The following is a 22721-nucleotide window of genomic DNA, read 5'->3' as shown; positions in this document are numbered from 1 at the left end:
AGCTATATGTCTGCTTCCCAGTGAACTTTCTGGAAAATAAATTTCGAAATTCAGGAAAAAAAATTTGGGGCACATGACTCTTGTAGAGTGCAACAAATCCCCTTTATTTCAGGAATACTTATTAAAGATGGATAAAAGGATGTATGAAATCTGTCGGGGCCAATTTCTGTTTTTTCTCAAAATACATGCTTGCATTGTCTTGGTTATTAAACTTGCTCAGCTATAGCATATGGGAATAATATGGGAATATAATAGGTATAGATGGAAATCCCAGGGCCAAAATCGCAGAGGATGCTGCAAGACAGGGAAACAGGGCATGAGCAGAGTTGTGTGTGTGGAGATAGTGACTTAGAGGTCTACAAAGGTGCTTCTCACACCATTTCAGAGTTGAGAGTAGTCTTTAGTAGTGGATCAGCAGTGCCTACTTTTAGTTTGGCTACTTTCTTGAAATTAATGCACTACTTATTATCACTAGTAAAATCCTAGTTTAGTTTTCAGTGTTTCCCAGGCTCTCTGTTTCCCATCATTGCAGTTTCCTAAACATAAAGCTTCAGCAAGTATCCATTTGCACATACATATTCCTTTCCCAGTCTGCAGGATTGCTTTTCTTTTTCAGAAAGATGGTATTCTGCTTTTCTGTGGTAAAAGAGTTTAATGTTCTCTTTCTCTAAATAAAGCTTAGTGCTTTTCTTTCCAGAAGTTCAAAATTGATAGATGAACTTTCAAGCAGTAGTTAAAATGACCCCTTTTTTTTATTTTTATTTTTGGTGATATTTTGCAAAACATAACATAAAATCTAACTCATTCCCCTGGATTCTTAAAGTCTTTCAGCACAATTCTAATCTGGGATTATTGCAGAATTGAGAACATCTCTAAATGTATCATAAGATCAGTAGTTTCAGTGGTATTTCAGAACTTTCATCTTCTTAATATGATTCAGTTTTGAGATCTGATTCCAAAGCTTCTTGTGAGACCTGACTTTATGCTGCTGCAAATCTACGATAGACGAGGAACTTGGCAAAGAAGATCATTCAGCACTTATGTGACACTTGTGAAAAAAAAAAACAGTGTCTGTGAAGAGACAGAGCAGTCAGGGCCACCAGAGTTTTGCTGTTATATCCAGGATGTTTACAGGTGACAAGTGGTAAGTTAAGACAGCTCAGGGAATGCCAAAGGGAACGACAACTTCCTCATAGTCAATAAATAGTCTGGGGGGCAGAAGAGTAAGCAGAAGACCACAGAAGGCAAAGAAGGCACCATAATCAAACACTGGCCTTTTGAGTTCTTCAAGAGAAGTTTCTCTTTTTCCTTCCCTCCACACCCCACCTTCTGCCTCTGTCTTTTTCAGTTCTGAGGAGGGGTTGTGCTGCTTCAGCGATGTGATAGAGGCTGCTGCCCCAGGCTTTCCGTGTGCTCTCACTCCTGCTGTCCCCAACAAGGTAAAGGCAGTCCATGTTTCTCTGGCTCGGGGTTGGAATGTGTTGCCTTCTTAGAAGAAATCACTGATAGCACACGTGTTGCAGCTACAGCTGCCCACTTCCGTAAGAATCCTAAAATTGTTCATATAATAATTTCATACGCTCTACTGTATCAAGTCAGTAGTGTGACTCACTGGGAGAGAAATTCCTGATATCTGTCTGATAAGTTTGCCTAGGTCAGGCATTTGCCACACAAAGTGAAGACAATTTGGCCACTTGTATTTTCCATGCTCTCAGTTAAGAAAGAATGATCCCTTCTTGTCTTTCAGTGATCAGGCAATTTCTGTGTCAAAAATGGAATGAGCTGTTGGGTCCTTCAATATCTGGATTACCACAAAGATAACATTAGCTTCAGAAATGTTAAATTCTTTTCCCTATTATTTTTTTCCTTTTCACAGACTGTGGACTTGTTTGAGATGATTGAAAAAATGCAGGTAAGCAGAGGTTATTCTGTCGAATTTTTGCATTGCTTGTTTTTCATAGCCAAACAAATAATCAACTGTTTGTGTCTTGCCGCTTCACTCCCAATACCCTTTAATTTGGGTTTGCAGAACATTTAGCTCTTCTAGGCCCAAATTTCAATACCTAATCTTAAATGGGGTTTTGAAAGCATTTTGCCCTGCTCATTTTTCCAGCCAGCACAGTGGAAGAAGTAGACACAAATTACTATAATTCTCTTTGTTCTTTGCAGAAGTGTCATTCTGAGAGAAAAAAGTTGCATTAAGGTATCTCTGGCATTTCTCAAGAAACTTTGTTTCTGCTAGGTAGCAGCTGCTACAGACAAGTGATTAATGGGATGTCAACACAACTGCATTTAGCAAGGGTAAACAGTTTAATCAGCAACTACTGTAGGCCCTGTCTTTAACTTGCTCAAGAAAGGACTCTGGCTTGATTTTCTCACAGAAATACGTGCATTTGGTTGCTCATATGACACTGTAAAATTAAAATAGAGTAAAAGGGGGAAAAAAGAGCCCTGCCTGAGCAAATAAAGACATAGTAATATAATGCTACAGCTGTTATATATCTAACAACAAAATCTTTAAAACTGAATTTTTCAGATGATCTGTTCTCAGAGCATCCTTATAGACTACCAATATTTTCTGAGTGGTATGCTTTTTTTAAAATACTGTGGTTAACTTTGGCCTAACATGACATGTAACATGACACATAATGCCTGCCATTTGTTATGTGCAGGAATGAAACTTGTAGGAAACAATTAACTTCTTTTCTAGCTTTTGGGTCAACAGGGTATGGATATGAGGAATATGCAAAACTTTGGGACTATAAAGGCAAGGAGGTGGAAGGTAGCAGCAAAATGCTGGGTAGACTCAAAAGGCTGAAGTACTATTTGGCAGACTAGAAGTGAGAAGTGTAGGAAGGAGAGGCTAAAGGTGTATCATAGAATTATAGAATGGTTTGGGTTGGAAGGGATCTTAAAGATCATCTAGTTCCAACACCCCTGCCATGGTTGGTGATACCTACCACTAGATGAGGTTGCCCAAAGCCCCATTCAGCCTGGTCCTGAACACTTCCAGAGAGGGAGCAGCCACAACTTCCCTGGGCAACCTGTGCCAGTGTTTTACTACCCTCATAGTAAAGACTTTCCTTCTAATGTCTCATCTAAATCTCCGCTCTTCAAGTTTTAAATTATTGCTCCTTGTCCTATCACTTCACGCCCTTGTAAAATGTCCCTCCTCATCTTTCTTGTAGGCTCCTTCAGGTACTGGAAGGTTGCTATAAGGTCTCCCTGGAGCCTTTTCTTCTCCAGGCTGAACAACCCCAGCTTCCTCAGCCTCTATTCATAGGGGACATGCTCCAGTCCTCTGATCATTTTAGTGGCTCTCCTCTGGACATGCTCAAGGACTACACATCTTCTAATCTTCTATATATTCACATGTAGACAGTCACAGACCTTGAAACCACTGTACTGACACACAAACTATATTTGGAATATATTCTTAGCGCTGTAGAATACCAAGCTCTGTAAATGTGTCTGGCCCATTTAGCTCTGTGTTACAAAGTAAGCTTGAGTGCACAGAGCTGCTTTTTCAGTTCAAGCACATGTTAAAAGCTATGACAATCCTTTCCAGGCCTTATGAAATCTGTACAGAAGAACCACTATCAGAGGTCCCTTAGTGGAAAACTTTTGCTTAAGATGAACAGTATTTCTCAGCTCCTAGTTTACCATAAAAAAGACACTGTCCGTCACTGGGTTTGGACCTCTTGGAGATGTAACAGAGAGCTGATGAGAATTTTCAACAGGTGGAGAACACATAATTTTGCATCTGTAGTTGATCCTCAGCTGCCCATTGTTAAGACTGTATAGTATATTTTAATTTTTAGTTTAGCTTTTTTGTCACCTGACTTGCACCAAAAGAATTAATAACTGCTGCTTAAGCATTACAGCAATTATTAGAAAGGGAAAAGAGGTGTTTTCTAAAAGAAAAAGCATCTTAACCCCAAATATCTCTTTTTACTATTTGTTGTGATCACTCTGTATTTTTACTAAGTCTGTTTTTTCTTTCTTTGCTGCTTGTTTTTGCTTTCCCTTTCTTTCCATTTGATTCTGGCTATCCTTTAGATTTGCTGAACTATTCTTGATTAAATCTGGGATTTTCATTAGCAACCAAGTGAGTAAAAGGCAAAGCAGGAGACTTGAATATTTCTCCTATAAAATAACAACAATGCCAAAATGGAAGTTAGGATAGCCATTTCACATTATCTGTGATAAATTAAGAGGTAAAAGTGCTCTCTTTTTAAACTGAAAGCTGTCCCCAACATAATCATTAAGTGCAATAAATGGGCTGCTGGCAACATTGTTCTATATATACAGGTATAGTGAAGTCACAGTAAATAGTTTTATAAGGACACTTAGAAATATATAGTATCTAGATTGCTTTGCAGTGCAAAATCTTATTTCAGCCAATAAACCCATATGTTTTAGGTCTTCACATGACTGCATAACCAGTTCCTCTTCACCTACATGCTTTTGTCTTTTATGGTATGAACCTGTGTTCTGCCTTCATACAGTTTCAGCATAGCCTTCAGTCTTATTTTCTCACAAGTTTTTATCTGTGTTTCCTTTAGTATCTAAGTTGTCTATTTTGAACTAGTCCACTCAAGGCACTGCTCTTTCCCCATAAAAGAGATGTTTTATCATAGCATTGCTAAGTCATGCTGGACCCCACTTTTAGATGGACAGCTTTTTCCTTTGCTGTCCATTCTTTTGTCCTGCTTTGTCCAGGTGTTTCCTCTGTGCAAGATCCTGGGAATATCATGTTCTCGGACCAATACTGTCTCCAGTAAGTTACCTAGTAAGACAGAAAGGAAAAGTTTTTCCTTAAAGGTAGTGCTGCAAACCAAACTGGACCAAACCACGTTGTCTCAATGTGTAGCTGAGACTGAGGAATTATAGTGATCACCAACCAGTGTTCTGCCCATGCACTTCAACAGTTTATGCTCTAAGTTCCCTGCAGTTGTGGTAACCCTCTAAAATAAAGCTATGCACTATGTAGCCAGGGTTGCATTAGAACTTGGCCAGTATCTAAGCTTTACTCTGGAGGAGAAGCTGATAGATTTAGGCCAACATATTCTGCTTGTAAGCTACCAGGAGCTCCTTTAACAGTACAGAGTCATGGAACATGGTGGCACATTTCTCTGCTTTCTGTAGAGTCTCCAATACAAACTGCAACTCATTTAAGGCAGCCCAGAAGTTTTCCCTCAGGCCTCTGTGAGATACTGATCTCCTAACAGTATCTCCTTTGCAACTGGAAACTTCCTGACATTATCGGATCTGTAAAAAAAGCTGAGGAAGGGGACAGAGCTCTTAAAAACCCTGCAGTTTCCCAATCTCAATTTCCATGTGCAGAAATTCCCTGGTGCAAAGTAAATTTGTCGTGGTGCTTTCTAGTTTGTTTCAGAAGGCTGGTACTGCTTTGTACCTACATGTCCGTCCTGTCTGAATCCTATTTTGATAGAACATAGATTTTCTTCCCCAGATAACTGTTTCTGACACCCCTGTTTCAGAACCTAGTGTTCCTTGTGAGCCCCAACACACTAGGTTGACAAGTGAAAATGCAGATTGCATAAAAAACCCATCCATTTACACTTATATTTAATGCACTTTGTTTTCTCAGCTTTATGACTTGCCCAAATGCAAAATGAATACTGCTACCTTCACAAAAGGTAAAGATCAATTGTCAGCCTCTGTTCCATCTTAATTTCACAACTCACCATGTCCTGGTAATTTGTTGTTCATTTTGTCAGTGCTGTCTACTGACATGGCAATCTGATGTTTCCCCATGAAAAAGAGTTCAAAACTGGCATTTGTTCAGGCTCCTCTGTTGAAAATATAATTTTTTTTATTATTGTGGTTTTGGGGTTTTTTTGGTGGTTTTTTTGTTTGTTTGTTGGTTTTTTTGGGGGGGTGGGTAAATTCTCTAAGATCAGATTTTATGGTTTGATCCTGTGTCACCCTATAGACATTTTGGCAAATTTCTTCTAATATAGTAGAGGAAAACAGGTTTTCTTTTTGCTGTTGTTACATTATCTGCAGGTTGTTTCTCACTTACTTTACTGTGTTTCTATGTTTAACCAATTAAATTTTTTTCTTATTTCTATTTTGTGTGTCTGGACTGAGCTTCAGACAAGAAGAATGCCCTGATGCATCTTTAGTAGTCTCTCTTACCCTGGAATTTAGCCATATTGTTTTTCTTCTGGTGTTTCTGAGAGTTCTCTGAAGGGGTTATTTGTAGTGAGCCCAAGATCTGACTTCTGATCATTTCTTAAGTTTAGCTTTTTTAAATGGCTCATTTTCAGGTTCTTTTAAAAAGCTTTCTAATTTTTCAATGAGATGTGTCATATAGCAAGGCTATAGCCTTGCTTTTATGTGTAATGGATGTCTTTTTCTGTTTGAATTTTTTCTGGATGTAATTTGGTGTTGCTTAATGTTAATATTGTTGCTGTATTATCAGATTTTTTTATCCTATACAGCTGGAGCACTGGCTCCAAATTTTGCTCTTACGTTGCCACTGTAGAGCTCCACTCAGATTTATATATTTCTACCAGATACTAGATTGCAAGCTAGCTTCTCTGTAGAATACTTGCATAGACATACCTCTTCTAAATCAGATCCTACTTATTTTCAGAACAAAGCTGGGAGCTGCTTGTCCTGTCTGTAATCCCTGATTAGCCACTCCATCAAGCAGCCACTAATGACTTATAAAAATATAGTCTTAGCATCATATGCCTGGTCTTCTGCTTCCTCCCTGACAATACAAATTTTGCCCCTTATTTTTCCATCAATATTGATGCCCACTTGGAGCATGGCCCACATTTTATGCAGCCTATTGCTCCTCATATCTTTTTGGCTTCTTTTGTTCTGAGTCTCTGCTTAGTCCACACTGGGGCTGTCCTCACTAAAATTTTTAGTCCTGGATTCTTCTGTAGCAGAAGTGCAGTGAAACTGAGCTAGCCTTGCCATGGTGAGAAGGTAGAGTATGGCATAGTCTTGAGAAAGAGAAGTCTGGGTGTGAGCTGCTGCTTCAGAAACAAACTAGGCATCCATTCATTAATCTTTTTGTGCTGCTGTTCTCACCCACCTCACAATAATGATACCTAGGAAAGCAGATGTGCAGGGTTTGCTATGTGACTCCTTGCTACCGGCACAAATCTACTGAACCATTCAGATGGATGGATGCAGAGCATCTTTGATTTTCTGTCTTACCTGCAGGAGGCAGATTTGTTCCCTTATGTGGACAGCAGAAAGCCACATTAGCTGCTTTCAAATCTTCTTGCCTAGACCTAATTCTCAAAACAATTTTTTGTTATTTCTTTATGCTCTGCCTGACAATATCCTCAAGGGAAGAGTAGAACAGGAATGAATGCTCCAAAATACTGATCTTTCGTGTTCTGTCTTTACCTCCTCCTTTCTTATCGCTTGGGATATGAAATAAAGTAACTAGAAGAGATTAGAGAAATAAGTAAGAAATCTGTTCAGGAAGGAGATTGCTTTTGATTTTTTTCCAGCTTTCTGCTTTTTAAGAGATGTTAAGTTGGGGAGACTTTTCAGTTTTAATGCCAAACAAGGGGGATTGGCCAAGTTCTGCTTTACTCTTCTTTATTCCAAACTTCTAAATTTGCAGAGAGAAACTATGCATTTTTGGGATATGGAGAATGACACAGAGGGTAAGTTAAATGCTTAAATGTAGGATTCACTGTCTCTGATTTTCTGTTTCCAGGGCAGTCGTCTGGATGAACAAAGATGTTCCCTTCCAGCTCCTCTAAAGGTCAGGCCAAGTCATTATTGCCTCCTAGGTAGCTGAGAATAGCAGATAATAATTGACCTACCTTGCAGTGTATTTTCATCTTGGGGTGAACAGGGAGCCTACAGACAGTGAAATAATAGATTGAAAAAGGCATGCTTGTCTTTTTAAGTTGTGACACAAGAGGGTGAAACTATAGGTGAAACAGAATCAATGCTTTCCTTTTTCAGATTGAAGTGGTTCCAAGATGTGTTTAATATTATTAAAAATCTTAGTTTTAGCTAAATAATATCTTAAATTTTGCTCAATTTAAGAGCTCTAATAATTTAGAAACCATATTAGTCTGATTGAGGACTTACAAATGCTACTGAAAGGGCATTTGTTTCCTTCAATATTCAGCCAATAAGAACAGATTCCCATTTTTAAATTCTCACTTCTTGCTCTGCATTCTTTCAGTCTCAGCTTAGGCACAGCAACCTCAAAATAAACCTTGACCTTGCATTCAGTCTGGAAATAACCTTATGAAAAAACAAAGCCACATAAAGAACTTACATAGTTCAGTTCTGACAGAGATAGTCAGAGATCTTTGTGGTGATGAAAGGTGCATTCGGCTGGCATAAAGCAACTCCGATACTCCTCATATACTTGCAGTCATGCCTCAGCACTGCTCAGGTGTATATCACAGGTCTGGCACAAGCTGGCACAAGCCTGATCTCGCTATAAAAAAAACAAAGCCATATAAAGAATTTACATAGTTAAATTCTGAGAGATAGTCAGAGGTCTTTGTGGTGATGAAAGGTGCATTCAACTGGGATAAAGCAACTCAGATGCTCCTCATACTCCTGCAGTCATGCCTGAGTGCTGTTCAGTTGTATATCACAGGTCTAGCTATGCTGGCACAAGCCTGATCTTGCTGTAAATACAGCACTATTTCTACCATCACACTGTAGAAGAACAGCAGCTGTTCAACAGTAAATGGAAGGAGCTCACTCCTAACTTCATCCAATTTGACTGTAGTTTGACCACCTCATCATTTTGCATGCCTGTATTCTGTACAGTTTCAAGAAGGAAGGAGGGTGAGCTCTGACTCCCGAACTTACTGTTCTTGAAGTTCTGTATTATAATGTTGAGCCCTGGGAAATGGAGTCTAACCTTCAGTAAACACGAAATAAAATTCTAAAAGTGGACTAGGGTAGAGCGGAAGCACTATAGCACTTGAAAAGATGCCACACATTTTTGCTAATGATCTCTTACTGTTTCAGACGGAAGAGGAGTATATACCTTACCCCAGCATCCACGAGGTGAGTTAGCACTGCTCTCCTGTTTTTCTCTGATCTTTAGTGGCCTTCCAGCTTAGTGGCCTTTCAGCTTATTGGTATTCCAGCTTTCATGTTTTCTACTCTTCTCAATAGGTATTACAGAAAGGGTGGCCATATCCTCTCATTATCTTACCCCAATTTGGGGGCTACTGGATTGAAGGGACCAGCCACAACCTCTCCACCTTGAGTCCAGCTCTATCTGACGTACCCTTTCCCTGGAGTGGTAAAGTGAAACTGGAGAGTGACCCTACAGCCAAGCTGTACCGCAAACATTTTCTGGGGAAGGTAAGGGGGATCTTCAGTGCCTTTTCTGCCCACACAGCATCAAGACTGAAATGTATCTCAGACTCTTTCTGATGGAATTAGAAATAACTGCACAGCCACTCATTTTCAGTTCCTCATGATGCCCTGAATGGCAATAAGGTACATATTATCGATATGGCGAGTAGTGGATTAGGTTGGTCCTCTCTCATTGTGATACATGTGTCATCCTGTGCATTAACAGAAAGTTTGCTTAGGAAATGCCTATATTTGGTTAAGAAGCTCTTTTGAGGCTCCTAGTCATAGTTCGAGCAGAGTAGCTAAAGTCTGAGTACAAAGAACTAAAGCAGGAGGGCTTTCAGACTCTGATGGGGTGGATCACAGGGGGGTCTATTCCCTCCCATTCCTTGCCCATCCTCTCTCAAGGTCATGCAGACCATCAGCCCCTCCTCTCTTTCGCCCGATCCTTGCCCTGCTGCTCTTCCCCTGTGCTCCTTTACCCCCAGCTCCCCACCTGCTCTGCAGAATCCACATCCATTGAGTAGTGGGAAGAGCCATGGACCCCCTCCTGCCATCAACCAGATCAGGTTGTACATATATTCGTATATATTTATTCCTTATCCCATGTGTTACTGCCACAAAGTAACTGTGTTTATCTTTGATTTAATTAGGTGTGTTGCTAAGTTTTGCCTGACTTTAAAAATTTCAGTCTGAGAGGAGACAGAGCTTGGTCTCACACAGTGAGATAAGAAAGCCTGAGACGTATACTCATGCTGCATCTTATTGAGTGGTCTCTCTCTGCAAATACATAGTAAGTTCAAACCCAGGAAGAGCTGGAGCTTTGGCCTGTGTTAGGAACCTGTTCTGCAGTAGTTGGGCTTGTGTGAATGATCTTGTGAGGTATGCAACATCAGAAACTAATAATAATGTCGTTTATGTGCAAGGGACCCTTCATGGAGGCTTCCTCTCTAGACTGCTGCACAAGCTGTTAGTGGGTATTTATCCTGTGACATTTCAGAAGCCTTGAGTATGCCAACTGTAATTATTTTTCTGTCATGGTAAATTTAGGGGTGTGCCTGAAGGGTTCCAGAGACATCTAGGATAAGAGGAAAATTGGGGTATGATTTTTGCAGTCTTGATTGTAGGATTCACTGCTGACCTGATACCACAGAACCACAGAATGACTGAATTTGGAAGGGACGTATGGAGCTCATCTTGTCTGTACCCAGGTTTACATTCAGGATCAAGCTTGGCAGCCAGAGTAGCTTCAACTAAAATCCAGTTATTTTAAGGCTTCCATTAATTCTGGTGCCTGTTTCCCTGTGAAGTGTGTACTCCTTTGTGCAGCTGTCTCATTATGCTGGCTGCAGAGCTGATAGCCCAGTCTCCAAAGCAACTGAGATCCCAATGTGTCAGACCTGTTGGGGTCTGGCTTAGAAGTCTCATCAAAAGGCCTCCTGTTTTCTGGTCTTTGGAACTCAGGGTTACTTTTGGCTGCAGCTAACTTCAGTCTTTGTCTGCTATTCCTTTGTTCTGTCCTGACTTTTTTCGGCATTGTGTCATCTTTTTTCTTAACAGTCTGTCCTGTGCATTCACCCTAGCATATGATTTCTTTGGTTTATCGACTTTTTTGATTCTAGACTTCAACTGGTCATTGAGCATGTTTTTCTTTTGCTCCTTGAATCTTTCTGTTCCTCAGTTGCTGTGTCTTTCTACCCTTGGTCATAATGACTACTACACCTGATTGTTGCACATATCTCAGAAATGTATTAGTATCCTGAAAGTTATGGTTAAGAGAAATAAAAAATGTCCTTGCAGCCTTTGTGGCTTCCTTGGATTTCAACTTTTTTCCCCACATAAAGTTAAGTTCAGTCACTACCCTTGACTTGTGTGACAGATAGCTTTGGAGCTCTGTGATTTGAACACTGCATTAAGTTTACACATTTTTTCAGGACCCAGTAATTCAGTCTGCTTCAGCAGAAGGTAGACTATGGTAGCACCAGAAGCCATGAAACTTTTTCCCCCTAAATCAGCAGCAGGGCAGTTTTGAGTCTTCATTGAGGGGATATATTTATTTCTGACTTCAAAAAACATGTGTCTCTATAGATAGAGTATTTCACTAGATATTTCTTTATTTCACAGTGAGTCAGAACTGTGATTCCCCCTCCCCCCCACTTCAGGATGGCGAGGAGGAAATCCACCTAAAGCCTCATGAGTCAAGACAAGGACAGGGAGGGTTCCACTCAACAATTATGGAGGCAAAACAGACTCAACCTGGGGAAAAAAGCTTAATTTATCATTAATCAAATCAAAACAGGGCAAGGGAGAAATCAAAAAACAGACCTTCAATACCATACCTCACCACACCTCTCCTTTTTTTCCAGGCTCTAATTACTTGGTTCCCCATACCTTTGCCTCCTACTTCCAGTGGCACAGGGGGACAGGGAATGGGGCTTACAGTCCATTCCTCACACGTTGTTTTCTGCAGCTCCTTCCTCCTCAGGGAGAAGGATTCCTCACAGTCTTCCTCTACTCCAGCATGGAGTTTGTCCCATGGTAGAGGATCCTTCATGAATCCCTCCAATGTAGGAGTCCCTCCTTACCAGGTGCAGTCTCTCAGGAGCAAGCTGCTCCAGTGCAGGCTGCCCAGTTAGTCATGGCCTGTTTTGGGAACAGTCCCCTCCCATGGCATGGGATCCTCCATGTCTGCAAGTCCACATATTCTCCACCATGATCCTTCACAGACTGCTCCACCGTGCTCCTCCATGGGAAGGATGGGGACAGCTGCCATCTCACCATGGGATGGAGGGAAGCCTCTGCCCAGACAGCTTCTCCCATTTCTTCCTCACTGACCTTGGTATCTCTGCTCTGGCATTGCTCTACCCTCTGGTATTGCTCTGTCCTCCTCTCCTCTGGCCTGAGGTCTCATAGACAGAGCTAGGAGCTTTTTGGAGACCAGGGAGCTTTCAGCAGCTTCTTACAGAAACCAACCCTGGGGGCACTCCCCCACTGCCAGATAACTGCACCACATAAACCCTGAACAGAGTCCTTATTGTTAATTAATTGTGTCCAAAGCATTCCTTTCACAGTAGGCATTCCAAATTTTGTAGGTTCTGACTGTATGACTGGACACTTTACCTTTCCATGACTTCTGTGTCTTGCACAAAGATACGTTGATAAAGTGCTTCCTGTGATGCTTCCTCTTGAGTCTTACAGTCCTGGTTACTGAACTTCATGCTTCCTGGCCATCTTCTCAAGTTGCAAGAGACTGACTCAATTTAATTTGACCATGACAAACACACTGCATTTAGGCTGAAGAGGTCACTTCTACAGCCAAACAGCATAGAACCACTGGCGTACTTCAAAACAGAATCTATGCATGCTAAAATGTATGCGTAGTACTTTGATGATATCTTTGAAGTAAGCTGGTGATGGTTAACACCATGATGAAAAATACAACATACAAGATACCCACTGGTACCTCTTCTCTGTGAAAGCTGACAAGTGAAATTTGAAAATCAAGCTCCTCATTGGAGCGCGTGTGTTTTTTCTCTTGGGAGTGTCTGATTTCTCAGTGAGTGGATAGAGCTTTTTCCTACAGAAATGCAAGTAGGAATCCAGCTGATTACCTGCAGTTACATCATCTGGGATTTGGAAAATCCCAAGATTTGTCTAGAAAGCATACCAGAAAAAAGCCTTGATTTTTAATTTTTGTTATTTTTTTTCTTGTTGCCTAAACTGTTCTGCACTTCAGATCTCTGTGGACATATTATTGATTCTGCCATTAGCAGATTGCTGTATGATTTTCATGGTCCAAGGCATAAGGAGTTACTGATAATTATACTGATAATGCCTCCTGTAGATGATTGTGGTTTGGGGATTCTTTATTTTGTTTTATTAATTATTTTTCTTTGCTGAGAAGGAGTCTTACCCCAACATCAATTGTTTCTAGCTTAGAATTACCATACCAATCTCACTACATTTTCCTGGGTTGGAGGCTAAATACTGGAATGTGCTACCACATCTTTCAACATAAGAAGTTCTCACTAGCAGCAAGAGATTAAGATACTAATCTAATCAAATATAATCCAAAGAGGATTGGATGCCCTGCATGACATTGTCATTGGTCTCTCTGCCCTGCTTATACCTCAAACCAAATTATTTTTGCCTGCTTACTGAATTCATGAGTTCTATCTCAGCTCTTTTATTTTTTGAGAGTTTATGTAGCAGCCATCTCCACAAACTGGCCATAAAGTGTTTTTCCATTAGGATGGTGGGAGCAATCTGAGCATTTCTGGATGATTCCACCTGTACAAGTTTCTCATTATTTCCTTTCACATCAAAAAACTTTGATTTGTTGGAGGTTAGAGGTTATGTGTATCAATATATTATATATATATATTGCTAATATAAAGTATGTATTGATATACCCAGGCCATTGGAACATGGCTGTACACCCAGGCAAAATGTGTGGCCAAAGCCACTTCTGTATACAGCCTGTGAAAATGTTTGTGTTATGGTTCATCCTTTGACTGAATGACTCTTTCTGTTCAAGTCACATGCCACTAAAGCTCAAGCAGTGTTAGTGGCATTCTAAGAACAGTCTTCATCTGCAAACTAGTTACCTGGAGCTCTCAGTGCATCCTCCCCAAGATGTGAATGCTCCTGGACATCACCCATTTGGTATGATGGTCCTGCCATTACTGTTTGTATAGAAAATTTCCATGACCATATCCAGGTGAATGTACTGGAGACCACTGCTTTTTCAGGCATAGTGTGAATGTCAAGGGAAAATCCACAAAAGATACAAATTTATTTACAAGAAACGTGACTTCCCCAAAATTTGTTGCTGAATGTTCAAATCCTGTTTCTTCTCAGAAGCCTTTCTGATGATGGACAGCTGAGGAGGAACTGAACTCACAGTGGATGGATTTTGACTTATATGCTCATGCCTTGATGACCAAGGGGCTGGGAGACAACATATGCACGTCTTCAAGCATGTCATTGCTAGTTAAAGAAAAAAATTGCTAATCTTGAGTCTCAGGTTTTATACAAAGAATGTGGTAAACTTGTCTGGGAAATATTTTGGGAGTAATGCGTTTCAATTTCCTGTTTTCAGGAGCACCAGAACTTTTACTCCAGTGACGTGTCCTTGGGATACCTGGTACTTTCTGTCAAGTATGAACAGATTGAGAAACAGGAAAGTCTACGCCTGTTGCTGAGGTAACAGTGCCTGCTCTTAAAGTGTATTTTACTGTGCTGCGTCTCTCATCTTACTCTGAGCTTCCTCTGCAGAGGTATATGTATGAATCTCATGTCTTTCTCCTACAGAAGACTGCAAAAGAACCTTTGAACCCTCTTTTCCTGCCTTGCCTTCTGAGTTTCTCTCAGTAGTTTCTTTCAGCTGAAGAGCTGTTTGCAGGTGCATCTTTAAAGTTCCTGTGTGAAAAACATTTGTTCTTCTCTTGAAAAGAAAGTTACTCTGTTAAATTCTGTTTACTTAGAGACATGAGAGTTCTGTCTAGGAGAATATGGGTTTCCTGATGCAGGGCAGCCTAGCCCAGGCTGGTCTTGGACTTTTTAAGACTTTTTAATATGGTACCCTTAAAGGTGAGGTAGAACCATCTTTAGCTTCCCAGGACAGTCTATGAAGTGCCGTAGCCTTTAGGGCTTCCATAGAAAGCTGTTATCCAGAGACAAACTAGAACCAGGATGCCAATGGATCTTGCATAGGTGAGAGGTATGCTGCAGAAAAGATTACCACACTATGGGCTGCATGCACTTCCAGTAGGCAATATGCTACTGGAACCAACAGATGTACAGTCCTTGCTGCTGACAAGGACTCATCCAGGACTCATCCAGGACTGAGGGCAAAATACTGGTTGCATAGGAGTCAATCACAAGAGAATCACTGCTGGTTTGCACCTTTTGTTTACAGAGAATTCTTTAGAATGTCTAGGCATAATAACAATCTGGGGGTGGAGAGAGCCTATTTGTGAGCTGGGCCATGAGCCCAGAAACATTTCCTACATAGAAGACACCAGTGAAGAACAAAGGGTAGCAATTTCTCTGTTAAGATAGCATACTGTATGCAACACCTTTTGCTCAATGGCTTGTTTATAATGGTTTGAAGAGGACTCTGACATCCCAATATTTCTTCTCCCCAAAAAAGACATCTCCTTTAATATATATATATATATATATATTACAAAAGCGAGATAAATAAAAGTTTTCTTCGTCACCTTTTTGGAAAAATGCTGCACCAGTTTCTACCTCCTATACTTGGTACAGATCTGCTTTCCTAGGCTGTTTCTAGCAGACCTTTTGTCTGTCTTTCAAACCATCATTGTATTATTTTATGAATCAATTATACAGTGTCCATGGATTGTATTTCCACATTTAGATTTCTGTGAAAGAAAAGAGGGAGGGGTGTGGCAGTGGGGAGCAGGGAGCGAAATATTTCTTCAAGCAGCCAAAGAATGCCAAGGAGCAAGTGGCTAAGCATCCCAGTTTGGTTTTCCTCTGCTTCCCACAACAAGTTGTGAGGAGTCAGAAGTCTAAATACCTCCCTTTTCCAGTGTTATATGCACCAGTCTTAAAATTAATCCTTTGGAATTAACTGCTTTAAGGATAACCTGGAAGAATGACCACTCTTTCTTCAAAGAGCCGGTGTGGCTTATGTCTCCCTTCAGCCTTTGCTCTAAGGACTTTTTTGTTTTGTGTCAGGACTCGGACTGGCACCAAACATGATCTGATCCCCATTTCCTGTCTGAATGAGTTTCCCAATGCTGTCCAGATGGCAAAGGTGAGATTCATGCTTGCCTGTTCACTCTTACAGCATCATTCTTCAAGATACTTTCACCTCTGTCTTCCCTCCTTTCTACTATTCCCCAGTAGTACTGTCATGTGCTTCCCTTTTGCACTTCCATTTAGCTTCTCTTCTTTGTCTTCTAATTTTGGCTCAGAACTTTTGCCTAAAGTGACTCCTAGCAGATATTTATAAACCATTCCTATGCTCTCGTGCCCACAGCAATCTAGGGCATGTAATAATCACTGTTCTGTTTCCCTCTCACTCAACAGCTACTGTGTGAGGATGTGAATGTTGAACGCTTCTTTCCAGTCCTCTACCCCAAGGTATAACATTCTGATATCTCTCTATGTCCCTTTTCCATCAAGGTCTGGCTGATGACGTCCAACTAATCATTTCTATTTTCATTACCTCAGGCTTCACAGCTTATTGTTGCATTTGATGAACATGTTATAAGCAATAACTTCAAATTTGGCGTCATCTACCAGAAACCTGGACAGGTAAGCTTTCCCAGATCCCATGATACTTGAGGCAAAACACAAAGAGTAGGTTCTCTTAGCTTAAGTTTATAACAAGGTATGTACTATCCTGGGAAAAATACAGACAGAGCAGAAGTTTTCCTTATGTTGAACGATTTGTTGGTGCAGGTCATCAAAGCTGGTTGAACTCTGTATAGAAATTACTGCCTGTTCTTTTTACTGCTTTTGCTCCTTATGACTTCTCCTTTTGAAGACGACTGAAGAAGAAGTCTTCAGTAACACAGAAGAGAGTCTGGGTTTCCTGGAGTTCCTGGATTTCCTTGGTGACAAGATTCAGCTGCAGGATTTCCGTGGGTGCGTACCCAGTGTGGCTGGAAAGCCACATTTAGTTAGGGAACACTGCATGTTCAGAGGCTGTGACTCTGTTAGAGCCCTGCTTTCAGAAAAGTGCCGTGTCCTCTGAATCTCCGTGCATGTGGAGAAAGAAGCTCAGAATACTTGTGTAAACCATCCTGCCTGGGAACCAGTTGGAGCTTAGATCTCTGCTGCTATTTTAATTTAAAGCCCTCCTGGTATGTCAGTCTGACCTACACTATGAGTAAAGAGTAATTTTTTTTTTTTTTTTGTCTGTGTGAATATAAGATTGTTTCAGAATAGTAAGGTTCAGTCTTATCTCAGTTTCTTTTTGTAAGGCAGCCTGTCCTTTCTGTAGCTCTAGAATATGGATTGTGTTTCTCAGAAGAATGCCAAAGAAAGCAGCTCCTTTCAGGATCCGTAATTGATCTTCATAGCTTTTAGCAAGCAAGTATATTCATTACTAGAAACGTGCAGCTTTGGCCAATACATTTGTTTCGGGAAGTGTCACTTCTGTCACTGTCAGTGATTTCTTATAAAATCATCTTTGATAATATAGATACACCAAGCAACCATTACTGATGTCTTTCTCTCTCCACTTTCTCATCTATGACTCTCCTCACCTATGGCATGTTATGGATTTGCTCAGCTTCCGGGGAGGCTTGGATGTCACTAGAGGTCAAACGGGCACTGAGTCGGTCTATACAAATTTCCGGGGCAAGGAGATCATGTTTCATGTGTCTACAAAGCTGCCCTTCACAGAGGGAGATTCCCAGCAGGTATTGGAAGGATAATTAAGGAAGTCAACAGTATGGCCAAGAGGGGTTATTTGATGAGTGACTGGTTAGAAGGGAGAATGCCTAACTGCGTACTGTTGGGAATTATGGCTGGAGTCATAGTGAAAGTTGTGATGGGTTTGGTTGAACAGGTGGGTTGGAGATGCTGGACAGACTGGTGTTTGAGGCCCTATTGTGCCATTCTACTCTTTTTCACCTGCCTTCTTGCTTTATTATTTTTTCCTTGCCAGCTTCAGCGGAAGCGTCACATTGGGAATGACATAGTAGCCATTATCTTCCAGGATGAAAGCACACCTTTTGTCCCTGATATGATTGCTTCTAATTTCCTACATGCTTATATAGTAGTTCAGCTCACTCATGGCACCACTGGAGACACTCTCTATAAGGTAAACAGAGACAAATAGATTCCTCTGTACTAATTTACTGATATTGATCCTTGTAGTGGAAACCTGTCCTTGGGCCTTTGGGAGAGATACAGCCCGCTGTCAACCTAACACCTTTGCTCTGTTAGTAAACTCGATCAGGGTATTCAGTGAAGGACAATAATTAGATCTAATACCAGTGAACCTAGAAATACAGTAGCTGCCACCAGCTATTCTTCCCCTTCACCCATTCTTTGATCTCTGACCAGAATTTTCCTTCCTACTGTGTTCTGTGTCCTATAGGTTTGCAGAGGTCCTCTCTGTTTGGTGTGATTGCTACTATTTAGCAATCTGTCTTCATGTTTTTTGAGTATTCAGTGTTCATAAAGGTATTGATGAGCAGGATGGGGCAAGAAGGTGAGACTAAGAATTATTAAAATTCTGGAAGAGAAGTGTTTTCCTGAAAGCTGTCCAATACCGCTTACTGCCTCTACCTAATAAATAGTTGGTTAAAGAATAATTTGATCCATTTGTTAAATATCTGCACATGAAGCTAGAATATACTTGTGTGTTTTTCAAAGTAGCTGATGAATTTATGAAGCTTAAAGCTTCAGAACTGAAGGAAGATGAATTTATTTAAAAATTTTCTTTACACTGAAGAGCATGAGGAGCAATTTATGCCAATTTGGGGATTACCTTGCTTGCATTATTTAAGTCGGATAAAACTCATTCACCTGACTGACAGCCATGTCTGCATTGCTTATATTGCAGAGCACAGTGCTGAGAGCTTGCAGTGCCTGAGATTGCAGATCAGATGTAGCTGGTTGACCTAATGTATGGAATCCAAACCAGCTACATCTGCTTTGGGGGATCCCAGAACTGATGCCCATCTGACAAGCAAGTGTTAGGGCCCTTCAGTTCCTGCTAGAACACAAATTCCCTGTCACGTGACTCTATAGATTCCAAGAATCATTAAGGTTGTAAAAGACCTCTAAGATCATCAAGTCCAGCTGTCAACCCAACACAAGCCAACTAAGCCATGTCTTCAAATGCTATGTCCACATGTGTTTTTAACACCTCCAGGGATGGTGACTCTACCATTTCCCTGGGCAGCTTATTCCAATGCCTAACCACTCTTTCAGTAAAGAAATGTTTCCTTATATTCAGTCTGAACCTCCCCTGGTGCATCTTGAGTCCATTTCCTCTCATCCTATCACCAGTTACGTGGGAGAAGAGACCAACCCCCACCTCACCACAGCCTCCTTTCAGGTAGTGGTAGAGAGCAAAACATCTCCTCTCAGCCTCCTCTTCTCCATTCTAAACAATCCCAATTCCCTCAACCTCTCCTTGTAAGACTTGCGCTGCATACCCTTCACCAGCTTCATCACTCCTCTGGACACTTATACAGATGTCTCTGTTACTTTACATTCAACTTTTAGTCATTCTGAGAGAAGAAAAAGTATATAGAAGCTTGCATTCTGTGATAGATCTTCCACTATAGAAATACTTTTATCAGTACTATGTCTTGTATTATGTAGGAATTCTGATTTGGTGGTCATGAGTCCTTATGCCTTGGAGGTCTACAAGAACACCAAGTATATAAAAATTAGGACAGGATCCCCACCTGCTTTTCCACCAAAGAGGGTTCTGGGAGTGGAACAACCACCTTCCATTGTTCCCTATGCTATGGGTAGCCAGGTCTGTAGTGACTCGATAGCCTAATGTTGATCAGGGGCATGGGTTTCCAGTTCTCCTCCAGCAATCTTTTTAGTAGAGCATGGAAATTTAAAGAGATTTTTCATTACAAGAGCTGGGAAAGATTGCCATTTGTCTTGTCTCTTCCTGCTGTTGTTTTCGCCTTTGCCTGTCTGGCATCTTTGCCTCTATTGTTTAATGAAAAAGAAATAGTCCCAGTCAGGACCCTCAAGAAAATGCAGTTTTCTGTAAAGGCTTTTCCAAAGGGATTTTAACTTATTCTGCCATGAGAGCATTCTAGTACCTAAGATTTTTTTTTCCATCTGTTGTTCTGTTTGCTCAGTGGTTAAATTGGAATATTAATGGTATTTATTTCCTTGGATCAGTTTTTGCAATCAGAAAATTAAAAATGCTAAGTGGGATTTCAACTGGTAGATTTCTACTAGGAGGGAAAGGAAGACCTTGTAATTGGGGAGCTGGCCTACAAAGTGAGAAACCCCAATTAAATCAAGGGCCCCTTTCCATCTTTTTCTCATTTAAACTGATGCCTCTCTTTGGCTTTATGACTGCAAAAAGTATGAAGTGTTTTTTTTGAGGCCGTTGCTGTTAAGTTGTTCTGGCATTGTTTCCTGCTATACGAAGTGGCAAATAGTGGTACTGCTCCATCTCAAACATGATTAGAAATTATCTGTCAGATATTCTTAAATACTGTATGTATCTGGTAAGATAGCTGCCTATAATTATAGGTGAGAGCTGTGAAGAGTTGAGTCACAGAATGTAAAAACTAGACTGCATTACAGTTACTTATTTTGGCATTGGTATGTCAGGTAGGAGCATGTTACAACAAAAAACCAACACAGATTTTCTTATCTCTTAGTGGGAAAGTGCTTTTGTATGTTTACCACATGTGACTCAAGAAGTGATGTCACTGAGATACTCCCCTCAGTGTGCAGTGTATCTCCACTGAGGATTCTGTCAAAAAAAATAGGTCAGTACAACCATATTGACAAAGGTTCTTCTAGTGGAGGTAAATCTTGCAGGATGAATAGAAGCTGCTTTTTTTTTTTTTTTTTTTTTTTTCTAAATACACTTGTTATTATTAAATATACTTACTAAAACTATTCTAAAAGAGCAATCAGTTCAGGTTTTTTAGTTGTTCTTACTGTGTGCACATCTAGCTGACTAAAATTCTGGGAGGTGAGCCAACATGTCCCTTTACTGGGTTCAGAAACGGATACCTGGGACAGAATATTAGATCTCTTTTGGATATATAAATGATTCAGGAGGGATCAGATGTACTTCAGGTGTATCTTGAAGGCTTTGATAGTCTCGCTTGTGTTATGATACTTATGTTTTTCTCCTTATATTGTTTCAGGTTTCAGTCACAGCCAGAGATGATGTCCCCTTCTTTGGACCTCCTCTGCCAAATCCAGCCATATTTAGAAAGGTTTGTTTCTCTGCTCCAGTGTTAGATGGCAGGGGGATGTGGCACACACCTTAGTATTTTGAGTCATTACTGTCAGTCTGGCTAGATGAATTTGGAGGCATAAGGACTAGTAAGGCAGAGCTTTTCTCATGTGGTATTTTTATTACTGTTTTAATCTCCAGCCTATTCTTCACTTTGTCTTGTAGAGTGCAGAGTTTCGTGAATTCCTCCTGGTCAAGCTCATCAATGCTGAGTACAGCTGCTATCGAGCTGAGAAATTTGCTAAATTAGAGGTGGGTATGCTACATGGTCGCCTCCATTAAAAATTTATAAAACTATATTACTGCCAGATTAAGAAAATAGTGTATAAATTTCTTTTTTCTACTTCAAGTTTTGTGTTGCTTAAAAAAGGAAGATGAAGTGTGATGATAGCTACGTGATGCTTCCTTTGTATATCACAGGAGATATGGTAGAATATGAACAGGTACATTCTAATGTCAAGTTCTAATCCTTGAGTAAGAATAGTAATATGATGCATTCATTTTGCTGGAGGAAATTCTGTATTAGCTGAAACTCAGTATTATGCTACAGTATATCACTGATTTTGGTTCAAGGTACCAAAATTCTGTTTCAGACTTTGCTGCTTGCCTGATCTAGAAAAAACTGCCTTCAATCCATGTTTCTGTTTTATTACCTGTAAAAGCAGTACTGTTGTTCTTTATGACTTGCTTTAGAAAGAGTTTAAAACAAGTGAGTATTACTGTAATACATTCCATAACTATACAGCTAAAACTACTTCATACTGTTTAAATTCTTTTCATGGGGAATTTTTTTTAAAGAGGGTGTGAGACACTGTAAAAACAGGGGGGAAAAATCCCTTCACTCCTATAATCCCTGTGTTTTCATTCCCTATATGCTGATGCAGGAAAGAACCCGGAGTGCTCTCTTGGAGAGCCTTTTTGAGGAGCTGCAGCTTCGCAGCCGCAGTATGATGGGATTGCCTGTAGGGGAGGATGACAAGATAGAGAATGGCAGTGGGAGCTTCCTTGAGAATTTCAAGGTGAGCCATAGTAGATCAAATCCTTAATCAGTTGCTAGCACTTTTCTCAATCTCATTGTGTGTTGATTTAATTAATATTTACCCTGCTAATCACTTGTGCTCAGGGTGAAAAAGAAAAAAAAGACTTTCCATCCAGCAGCCTTTTTTAAGAGCATCTTCAGCTGTGCTTTACCATATCTCTCAAAAAAAAGACATTTTCCCTTTTCCTGTGCTCCTTTCTACAGAGCTACAGCATGGTACAGGGTGGAATTCCTGTCTCTGAAAAGTCTAACTTTATGCTTCATGCTGGTGTCTAGTGTCAGATGAGGTTTCACTTCATGACTTAAGAAAAAGGACTGAATGTTTGCAATGGGAATTGCAATAGCTAGTAGCAACCAGCTCTTCAGTCCCTACAGCAGATCTCTTTCAATTAATTTTCA

At 40.4% G+C, this 22721-nt stretch overlaps 1 protein-coding gene across 2 annotated transcripts in view; it reads left to right on the top strand.

Moving 5' to 3' along the window:
- Positions 1-1352: 1352 nt before the first annotated feature.
- The window catches only part of LOC103533314 (rap1 GTPase-activating protein 1), a 30483-nt gene continuing 9114 nt past the window's right edge, over positions 1353-22721 (top strand). Inside the window, exons 1-15 of one of the 2 annotated variants that reach the window (XM_030453812.1) lie at positions 1353-1439; positions 1877-1912; positions 7718-7765; positions 9004-9042; positions 9154-9345; positions 14441-14544; positions 16048-16126; positions 16402-16455; positions 16546-16629; positions 16862-16962; positions 17612-17741; positions 17990-18145; positions 21192-21263; positions 21449-21535; positions 22168-22302. In XM_030453812.1, coding sequence (XP_030309672.1) covers positions 1895-1912; positions 7718-7765; positions 9004-9042; positions 9154-9345; positions 14441-14544; positions 16048-16126; positions 16402-16455; positions 16546-16629; positions 16862-16962; positions 17612-17741; positions 17990-18145; positions 21192-21263; positions 21449-21535; positions 22168-22302 — 1299 coding nt within the window. In that variant the 5' untranslated portion in view covers positions 1353-1439; positions 1877-1894. The remainder of the gene's footprint in view (positions 1440-1876; positions 1913-7717; positions 7766-9003; positions 9043-9153; positions 9346-14440; positions 14545-16047; positions 16127-16401; positions 16456-16545; positions 16630-16861; positions 16963-17611; positions 17742-17989; positions 18146-21191; positions 21264-21448; positions 21536-22167; positions 22303-22721) is intronic. The other variant, XR_003987732.1, reaches the window with a different exon arrangement.

This window comes from Calypte anna, chromosome 1, assembly GCF_003957555.1.
Source record: "Calypte anna isolate BGI_N300 chromosome 1, bCalAnn1_v1.p, whole genome shotgun sequence".
In the NCBI taxonomy this organism is placed as follows: domain Eukaryota; kingdom Metazoa; phylum Chordata; class Aves; order Apodiformes; family Trochilidae; genus Calypte; species Calypte anna.
The sequence above is the reverse complement of the archived record's forward strand: the minus strand, read 5'-3'. Positions and strand labels throughout refer to the sequence as shown.